At 39.0% G+C, this 10,846-nt stretch overlaps 1 protein-coding gene across 1 annotated transcript; it reads left to right on the top strand.

The window, feature by feature from the left end:
• Window positions 1-2,173: 2,173 nt before the first annotated feature.
• Window positions 2,174-9,030, top strand: FAM237A (family with sequence similarity 237 member A). Its single transcript, XM_039217501.1, has 3 exons — window positions 2,174-2,184; window positions 4,170-4,591; window positions 8,457-9,030. The coding sequence occupies exons 2-3, from the start codon at window positions 4,180-4,182 to the stop codon at window positions 8,594-8,596; spliced, it is 552 nt and encodes a 183-aa protein (XP_039073432.1). The 5' UTR covers window positions 2,174-2,184; window positions 4,170-4,179; the 3' UTR covers window positions 8,597-9,030.
• The last annotated feature ends 1,816 nt before the right edge of the window (window positions 9,031-10,846 follow it).

Here is a 10,846-nt window from a genome sequence, read left to right as displayed (position 1 = left end):
ACCTCTCTGACCTCACTTCCTACCACTATACCCAGAAAACACTTCTCACAACACACTTCTTCCAAGCTTCCCTTATGCTCCACTTGGAGCATTCTTTCCCATGTATATGTATGGTTCTTTCACATTAATAGAATTTACTCAATATTTCCTCACCAGGAAGGGCTTCTCAGTACTCCATATAGAATAGCTCTTCTCCACATCCTTTTCCAAACCTCCTTTATTTTTTCTTATAATGTTTTTCTTTTTCTTATTACACCTGATATATTACACATATATTTGGGGGGGGGGAGTTCAGAATGATAGGGTCTCATTATTGACTCATACATAGCACTATTTGTTCATTTAATTAGCTAGTTATGTGTTTGTTTTTGATAGATAGCTGTAAACTCAATGTGCAACACAGAACCTGGAACTACAAATTGTTATACATATATAATATTTATATATATAATTATATGTTATGTTATATTTATATATTATAATGATTTACATATATATAATTTTTAAATTAAAATATACATGTTCTTAGGGCACCTGGGTAGCTCATTTGGTTGAGTTTCCAGCTTTTGCTCAGGTCATGATCTCACAGTTCATGAGTTTGAGCCCCGCATCAGGCTCTGTGCTGACAGCTCAGAGCCCAGAGCCTGCTTCAGATTCTGTGTCTCCCTCTCTCTCTCTGCCCTTCCCCTGATCATTCTCTGTCTCTCAAAAATAAATAAACATTAAAAAATTTAAAAATGTATCAGTGTTCTTCCCCCACCCCCACTCTAATGTAAGCTTCATGAATTGAGGGACTTTGTTTTGTTCCTTCTGCATACATAGCTTCTAGAATACTGTCTGGTACATAGGCATTGGAAAGTAAAGTAAGCACTGCATATTAATATACCAATGTTTTCAAAGGTAAGGTCAACACATCCAAAACCAGAATTTCTGTTCTCTCTTCTTTCTTCACACTCCTCTCCTTAAATTTTCTCTCTAGAAACACAGAACTGCTTTGAGTGCTCCCTCAATGTCTTTGCTCATACTGACTTCTCTGACTGGAGAAGACTATATCCATTTGGCCCCAGGATACCTGTATAACTCCTTCCCCAAGAAGTTCATCAGTCACCTCCTTAAAGATACCTTCTTTCCATCCTCCTTTCTTTTTTCTTTCCACAGGCTTCTCCCTGTGCTAACACACCTGTATTTCTCTAATGACCTTCTCCAAAAGGCTGAGACTGTCTTGAAGTTCAGGAAGCAAGTCCAAGACCTCACCTATTATCTCCCCCCACCCCCACCCCACCTTCTACAGTGTAATTAGAAGTAGACATTAGCATGTTCAGTTCACAGATTGAGTAACTAAAGCACACCCCATGCAGGTTCAGAGTAGAAGAAAAAGTCCAGAACCCCTCAAGAATTCTCTTTGGAACTTTGTTTCTATCTTTTGGGTAGCTGTCAGTTCTTTTCTTCAGTAAACCTTGCTATAAACCTGGGTTCCTCCCTGTGCCCCTCTGGAAGGTAACCATGGATACTATTGAGCTGACACAAAAGCCTTCAGTTAATGGAGACTTAAAGTGGATTTTAGGACACTCAGAGGGTTTCCAGGCGAGGGGCAAACCCTGGAAACACTTGCAAAGCTAGGACTTTTACTTCAGGCCCTCAGGCAGGTTGTGTTTCAGTGAAGGGAGGACACTAATGCTCAGCAGAGCTCTGTAAGCTTGACAGGTATTACCTAGCTGTGAGTTGAGAACCAAAGGGAGTCCCAGGTGAAATGCAGGGCCCCTGAGGCGAATCTTCCACCCCAGCGACAACACGGGCTCTTGAGGGGATCCAGGTCACAGAGCCTAGAGGTAATGGTGTCTCCTGTCCCCAGTCAAGGGGGAACTTCCAGCAATGCCATCTCCCTACCCACATCCTTGCCCCATGGGAGTTTTCCTACCCCCAGCCTCTGACTACAGACAGGCGGAGAAATTCACACCCATGTTTCTAGGAGGCTCCTTATTCCCATGGAGCCCTTTCTGATCGCTATCTGGGCGCCCTAATGCCTTCTCCGACCCCAGGAGTCCTGGGTCTTCCCTCACATCTGTTTATTCTCAAACAAGGCGCGCCTGGAGGGTGGGGATCTAGGGACCCCCACTGGCTCCTAGACCGTCTCAGAGCTGGGTCCCAACTTTCCAGTTCCTGCGTCGCATCGCTCCTCCCGAGGTAAGACCGGGAAGCCAAACCGCATAAAGGCTCAGTTCCACTGGGTGGAGGGTAGCTGTGCGTCAGGGTCGGTGAGGGTGTGTGTGGCTAAGCCTGCTGGTTACCTGAAGTGAGATCTCTAGGGGAGGGAGGGAGAAAGAGAGTGCGGGAGATGGACTTGGGGGCGAGAGGTGGCGGCAGTTTCCCGGCGCTTTGACGTAGACTTGGAGAGGCGCCGAACACTCCCACTGCTTAAGAGGCACCGTAGCCTTCAGGACGCCGGGGCTGGGGACAGTCACTCGCTCCGGGAGCAGCCTGAGCATTTCCTCTCCAGACACTCGAGGGAATCCAGAGAGGGTTGAGCAGGTAAGTGGGAAGGGGTGCCCTCCTGAGACCTGGGAGTTGAGCCTCTGTGTAAGGAAAATAATGGGGCACAAAGGACACAGCGGGTCCTTGGCAGCTACACCCTGATGTGGGTGAGGCCGTGGAACCAGGTGTGGGATTGGGACCCAGTGAGCATAGCGCGAGGCTCGTAGCGTGGTGCACGAAGGACCCCAGGGCTGAGGAACTTCCACGCTCGAGAAAGACTCCTGAAAAGGGAATCTAAAGGAGCCTGTATGAGCGCTGTGGTGCAATCAGGCAGGGAGTCCAGGACAACACTAACTTCAGCACACTGGACAGCGTCCCGCCCTCTTCCAATAACTTCCCACTGACACTTGGACTTGTCCCCTAAGGAAAACAGCCTTTGGGGGCAACTCCACTTTGATATTTTAGTTCAGAGGAGGACGTACTGAATACAGTTTTGTTCAGGGAGAGATCCTATGTAAGCGATCTAAATATTTTTGAATAATCTTGTATCTCAACGTACCTCTTCCAAATAGAAACCTGCATTGTTCAAAGGCAGTTCTGGAATATTGATTTAAGGTTACCTCAATATGTTCTGCTGCTGTGCAGTAGAGAAAGATTCCATCTTAAGGTGTTATCCTTACATATTCCAATATAGATGTATTCCCGTAAGTATCCCTATGAGATGTGTCTTGCTTGCCTTCATGATACTAACATCTAGAAGGTTTGGAAATATAAGATAAAACTAAAAGTTAGCCGCATATACTCTCCTGATTTTTCTTTATGTTAGAGTTGTTTCCGTGTGATATACATTTTGAATACTCTTAAAGAGTAATATAAGCTTGTTTCCTTGGAAAAAAGGAAAATTTAGATTCATATTATTTTAAGGACATTATTTCTCACTGCACTTGTCTGAAGTGTAACATAATAATTTCAAAGTGGTATATGGTTTAATTTTATTGTAACAGCCTTTGAGAGCCAGAAAAGTTGAGTGAGAGGTGAATATTTTCATTAAAATTCTTGAGATTTGTAGCAAGAAGAAAGAAATGATAAAACATCATTTTTATGAAAGTTATATCAGAATTGTAGAGCATTTTAAAATGTCTATTAATTCTACTCTGATTGAATATATGCCCCTTAGTTCTTATACTTTCAGCACACTACTTTATTTTTATTTATAACATTTTACTACTTTTTTCTTTTTAAAAATTGAAGGTGACCCCAAATAAGAAAACATTTAAGGATAAAATATATTGAAATTCTTAATTGCATGTGAGTCCTAAATTAGAAATAGGTAGGGTAAATTATGATATTATAGAATAATTAAAGCCATGCAGCAAAGATTTTAAATTTTCACTTAAGATTCTTTTAAACTATGCTCCTCTGTATTTGAGAAAAACAAGTTCACTTATTCATGTCACAAAGGAACATGTCTTAGGAATAAACACTTCTTAATCTAAATATCTTGGTTTTATAGTACCTGGCTTGACAATGTGTCATTTTAGGTAAAATGGGGTTTATGATATGGGAGCTATGATAAGACTTTTCCTAGGTGCAATGGTGTATTTTCTTTGTTGACACCAAGGTTTTTAAAGGCATAATTATTTTCATTACTGAGTGGAGCTCAAGCAAGATTCATAAGATATTTCCATTCTGTGCAGTTTCAGCACCATGGCCGATCCTGGAAACAGAAGAGGGATCTACCGCCCCTTGACCCTTACCTGCTCCCTGCTCATTGTGGGAATGTGCTGTGTGTCTCCTTTCTCCTGCCATAGCCAGACAGACCTGCTGGCCCTTAATCAAGCTGATCCTCAGTGCTGGGAATCTTCTTCAGTCCTCCTCCTAGAAATGCGGAAGCCTCGAATTTCTAACACCGTTTCAGGTTTCTGGGACTTTATGATCTACCTTAAATCATCTGAGAACTTGAAACATGGGGCACTATTTTGGGATTTGGCCCAACTCTTCTGGGACATCTATGTGGACTGTGTTCTCTCCAGGAACCATGGCTTAGGAAGGAGGCAATTGGCTGGGAAGGAAGAGAAGATTTCAACAGTGCATCCACAGCACACAGAGAGAAAACAAGGTGGTCAACTCTAGGTCCCATGTTTTTCGAAATGGTGAATCAAGTATGAGTGTAATGCATTGTGAGGAAGAGGAAAATAGCTTTAGGGGAATCCATTGCCACATATATTCCTCTCAGGGGCAGACCCAAGAGCACATAAGTGATAGGAAGACAGCACTTCCTTTGGTATTTCATGGTATCTGTTTATATCAACATATTGTCCTCATTTTCATACTTCATGTAAACAGCAGCAAGGAAGAGTCAAGAAAGGCGAGTAAGGAAAAGCATGATTCTCAAAATATAACAAAAAGTATAAAGTGATTAGTCTGAATATTAGCAGTCATAACCTGTCTTCGTATGCTATGGATTTGGGAAGATTTGAATGTAAGTCTGGGGAATATTCACAACACACAAGCACTTGCCTCTTTTAAATGGAAAAAAAGAATGCTTTCATGTAAATGGAGAGGCTCCTTGTAATGTACTTGGTGAAGTAAAGGGCAGAAAAATTGGCTGGCTTGCAGATTCACTCCTTGTTGCTTTTTGAACAAATCTCAAATATGTAATTAGCTTCCAGCAACCTGACTGATTAATTTTTAGTAATTTCGAACTTCTGACAAATTTAGAGATTCTCACTGATGTAAATATTTTATTCAAACAGACTTCTCTGGAGTACTAGCAGAAGTATCCCTTACAGAATTAAAATTAGGGCAAATGATCCCGTGTGAATAAGCTGAGAGACAGATACCTGGGCCTATTCATATTGTTTTTGTTCCATTTTTAGAGTTGTTTCAACCAATGAGCTTCCAATCTTTGCAGCAAAGCCTGTTTGGGTGGTAGTAACACTTAGAAGTATTTAAGCACTAGTGCAAAATTGAGGCATAACTAAAGTTTACATGTCTATATTTTATTGTGAGAATTGTTATATATTCCTATAATTTCTCTATTAAAATAACACTTAACAGTAATATTTCTAGAACAACACTTTCCCAAGATATTGTATCTGGTTCATTTTAACCTCACTAAAAGTCCTTATGATTTGCTGATCCATTAAACCATATAATCAATCCACTGCAGTTATTTATAGATAAGTTTATTATTTTGACAAATGTTACTGTAACCAAACTGATTTCCACATTTAGAGGAAATATTCTTTTACCAGCTTAGCTACTAAAGAAATACAAAAATAAGTGTCTTTCAATGTTGGTTACCAATATTTAAAAATTATTTTAAACAGAGGCTGTTTGGACATCAGCATCAATAGAATTCTCTATTTTCTTCATTTGTACTGTAGGACTCTTTCTTCCATTCTTATATTTAGTTGTCATACTCAAATGACACTAATATTTATTGGTACTCACTTTGAATTACTAAATTATCTATAGAATAAATGAATATAATACTATTTGTGTTCAGATGAATATGAGAATAACTATACACACACAAACAAGGTCTTTCTCTAAAACGGCTTTCAGTTTGCTTGCTGGCAACGTGGCTATCAGAATAGTCAGAAGTTTCATGTAATTTTTGGAGCATATTTCAACATAGCATTTCTATCTTCTTATTCTCCTTATTCTTTTTAAAGGCAGTAGATTTATCTTCAGCTTTAGAAGCCACTTTTTTAATCTTGCTACAGAGTTGCCGTTGACTCAGCTGGTCTGCAAACTTTAGTCAGAATGACTATGTAGCAGGAGGGAACATTTCACTTTATTGAAGTTATTTTAATGTTTGACATAAACAACTGTTTGCAGATCAGGAAACAAAGCTTTCCATTTGGACTGTATAATCACAATCAAAGTGGGTCTTGGGTCAAGAAGACACCATGTCTAAAAGTTAAATAGTTGCTGGAACATCGAGATTTCATCTCAAGAGGCTTAAGTCTCTAGTGGCTCAACTGGGCTCTGGATGTACCTGCACGGATTCTCCACTACCTTTTTCTATTGTCCTTGGGGGATTAATATGCTACAAGGTTGGGATGGGGGTGAGGTGAAGAGATGTTTATCTCTGTAGTTCTCAGGAAAATCACATCACCAGAGCAGAAGGGAAGAACTAATATGTCTACATAATGTGCAACAAGGTTCTTATTTTGATATCCTCAATTTTAATAGTTTAAATACACTTGAGAATTGTTGCTATGAATCATACTTTGCTAAAAACGTAAAACTCCTGGGCACCTGGGTGGCTCAGTTGGTTGAGCAAGTGACTCTTGATTTTGGCTCAGGTCATAATCCCAAGGTTGTGGGATCATGCCCTGCATTGGGATGTGTACTGAGTATGGAGCCTCCCTCTCTTTCTCTATCTCTTCCTCTGCCTTTCTCCTCTTCCCCCAAAATATTTTTAAAAAACCCCAAACCGTAAAACTCCCATTTTATATGTCAACATATCATATTTGTTACTATTGGGCCAAAAATTATGAAAACAAGAGATATTAAATAGCTATGCAACCTCAGTCAACCAAATTAACTTATTTAGCCCTCAGTTTCTTCGTCTGAAAAAGAGGGATGTGGTAAGAATTAGATGACCCATAAAGTCTCTCTATGTTCTTCTTTCTAATGTTCTGTGATTCTATAAAAAAGAAATTTATGAGAGGCATGTATTTAACCATGAATTGAATCTGGAAGAGCTTTACCCCAAAGACAGCTTGTTGAGCTGGGTGATGACCTAGATACTATAGTTGTTTATAATAGTGCTAAGCAGGAACAGAGGGCATCTAGAAATGAGAATTCCAAAAATTCTGAGGTCCAGATATATCCTCACTTGAGGAAAGACTTAAAAGATCATTATTAATTAGTCTAGAAAGATATGAGTTAGTAACTGAATGCTGAAATATCCATAAGGTGTGAAAATGGTGTAACTAGGTATAACCACCAAATTATGATGGGTTATGTCAAGGCAGAGAGAAAGAGGGAGTGAAAGAGTTATTAACTGATTTAGGAAAATAGTAGGCTAATAATTTGCAAATAGAAAATGACAGATTTGATGTTAACTCATGGGTTAGTAAGAGCTTCAATGCAAATGAAGGGATTTTGAAGTATATCTTTGTGTCAAAAAACAATGGCCCTTTCCTTCGACAGATCATGCTCTGCCAGTGAGAGAAATTTTAAAAACCTGCCTGCCTGAGACTGGCAGTTTGTATGTTCTGGAAAAACTGTGAGTCTTTGCATTCCTTCATGATGCGAACATTAAAATTTAGATTTATAATTTGATGATATTTGTAGTTGGTGTCTAGCTGGTAAATGTTTTTTTTTTTTTCAAACACCAAACATTAGAGAAAACAATGCTTCAGGAATACAAATAATCCGATGTGCCAATGTTTGATCTTTTTACTTTACTTACTCCAAGAAATTTCCTAGAAACATCTTTAGAAATTACTTACCTAGAACTCTACCCTAAAGAAATATTCAGAGATGTAGCCAATCATTCAGTACACGAATCTTCACTGCAATGCTATTTATAACAGTAGAAAATTTGGAAATAATTGGAATGTTGCATAATAAGTAATGGTTCACTAAATTATGGCATAAAGTGTGTATGCAAAAAACTATGGTTATCTCTAAAAGATTATATTATGGGCAATATAAAGTTTTTCTGTATATTTTTGTATTAAAATTATATAATGATCACTTTTACTTTTTTAATCAGAAAAACATATCTTAATACATACATATTAATTAACAAGGAAATGTCTTTAGTATAATTGATTTAATTTAGGTAATTTAAACTGCAAAGGACACATAACCATAGGTTTACATAGACACTCCTGCAATAAATTTATACAGACTTTTGATGGAGTGACAGGAATAAAAACTTTAAAACCAATTTATTGACATTTAATTAACCTGAGAATAATTTGGTGCTCTAATGACTAGTTCCTTTTCTCTGCTTTCAGGTGTATATTCTCAGCAGCTAAGAACACCTTTCCTAAAGAAGAAAGAGTTGATTGAAGGTGTGATAAGCATGCATTTGCACAGAAGTGGGTCTAAGCTCATTGGGAAAGTCACCAGTGGCCTGCAAATAAAGAGAAAATAAACCTAACCTCAGAGCTAATTCACATCTTGGAATTAAAAAACAAACAAGCATTGTTTCCTTGACTATTGATCATTTCATTAGTTGAAATGGTGGGAATGTCCAGAGGTAAATATTAAGCCAAATTCTCTCAGAGTACCTACTTATGGATTTTCATTATTTTAGCCTGCTAGCATGTTCCTTCAAAGAGTGGCTTTACTGCCACCTCATCCCACTGTCTGAAAGAGTTAAAGTAGCTTCCAAGGATGATCAGGGGATTGGGAAAGTCACATTGCTTGTATTCACTCTGATTGATTGCTCTGGGATGCTGGATCTTGGTGAACTAGAGTCCCATCCATTTAACTTGAATACACTGCATGACTTCCAAGCCAGTAGCCACTGCTTACGTACAGGCATAATGGGCTTTATTTATTACGAGTTACTGACTGTAATACATAAAATCTTGTTTGAAAGAATATTTTTGAATAACGAATAAAGCAAAAAACAAACAAAACAATATGCAATGGCAAATAAAGCATTCTTCTAATGGAAACAAAATCAATAAAAGCTCTGGATCCCAAGTAACATTATTGGAGTCTTTTTTAAGTTTTTTTTTTATTTATTTATTTTAGGAGAGAGACAGAGAGCAAGTGGGGAAGGGGCAGAAAGAGAAGGATGCAGAATTCCAACCAGGCTCCACGGTACCACTACACAGCTGGATGTGGGACTCAAACCCACTAGCTGTGAGATCATGACCCAAATCAAAGTCAAGAGCTGGCCGCTCAACCGACTGAACCACCTAGGAGCCCCAGAGTCTTTTTTTTTTTTTTAAGTAGGCTTCACGTACATCATGGAGCCCAATGCAGGGCTTAAACTCACAACCCTCAGATCAAGACCTGAGCTGAAATAAAGAGTTGGACACTTAATTGACTGAGCCACTCAGGTGCCCCAAGGAGTCTTTTTATTTCAATATTTTAATTTTTTTAATGTTTATTTATTTTTGAGAAAGAGAGAGAGACAGTGCACAAGCAGGAGAGGAGCAGAGAGAGAGGCAAACACGGAATCCTAAGCAGGCTCTAGGCTCTGAGCTGTGAGCACAGAACCCCACGTGAGGCTCTAGCTCGGAACAGTGAGATGATGACCTGCGCTGAAGCCAGACGCTCAACCGACTGAGCCACCCAGGCGCCCCATATTTCAATATTTCATATTACCATTATTGATAATCTAAACACTAAGAAAAGAACAGTAAGTATAAGTATCTTTCAATTAGCCTATTTTCTATTTGATTAAATATTAAAACCCTGTAAGTGGTTAGTTATAACTTTGCATTGCAAGGCAAACTAAAAGTAAAATGAACAGCATTATAATAAAAGAATCCATAACAAATTTTCCCCTGAGAAGTGACCAGACCTGAATGAAGTTCATAACAGAGAAGTTCAATGAGCAAATGTATTTGAGATCCCGACACAATGAGATTTTTATATATCTAATTACTTCATCTCTCCAATTGTACTATACAACCAACGCTTGACAACCAGTTTGAATTTCATTCAGTATGTTAACAATTGACTTGCTTTTTCCATACCTGAGGGAAGCTTCAGAAAATGTTTTCACTGAAGGTTTAAGGTCCTCCTTAAACTAAAGATCTTATCCAAAGGGTTATCAGAAGACAGCTGCAACTGAGAATTAAACAAGTCCTAACAACAGGGGAAGAGAGTCTGGGGAAGGAACTGCCTTTTCTTGTTAACCTTCAGCTTTTCTTTGTGAAGAGAATGAGCACATTAAAAGCTGCCACTTTATCATTTTTTTTTAAAAGTTTTAAAAATACTTATTTATTTTTGAGAGAGAGACAGAGAATGAGTGAGGGAGAGGTAGAGAGAGGGAGACACAGAACTTGAAGCAGGCTCCAGGCTCTGGCTATCAGCACAGAGGCTGAACTCACAAACCGTGCGGTCATGACCTGAGCCCAAGTCAGCCGCTTAACAGATTGAGCCACCCAGGCGCCCCTACGTAGGCTTATGGTTTTGCTTTCGTGCCACTCTTTCTAATACCTTTCATCACATTCCTAAAAACCATCAACATGAACTTATTATCTCTTATAAATCATTGAAGAAATGCCACTCTTGCTGACAGAAGAGCTTGCCTGTGACTCCCCTCTCACCTTGGTCTATACAGCAGGATCTGCTCATTTTTTCCGGTAAAGGATCAGATAGTAAATATCATATGCTTGTAGGTCTGGTCTCTGTTACAACGAATCATCAAGTCTGCTTTTGT

This window comes from Hyaena hyaena, unplaced genomic scaffold, assembly GCF_003009895.1.
Source record: "Hyaena hyaena isolate Hyena2069 unplaced genomic scaffold, ASM300989v1 scaffold_698, whole genome shotgun sequence".
In the NCBI taxonomy this organism is placed as follows: domain Eukaryota; kingdom Metazoa; phylum Chordata; class Mammalia; order Carnivora; family Hyaenidae; genus Hyaena; species Hyaena hyaena.
This window is presented reverse-complemented; position numbering and strand designations above follow the sequence as displayed.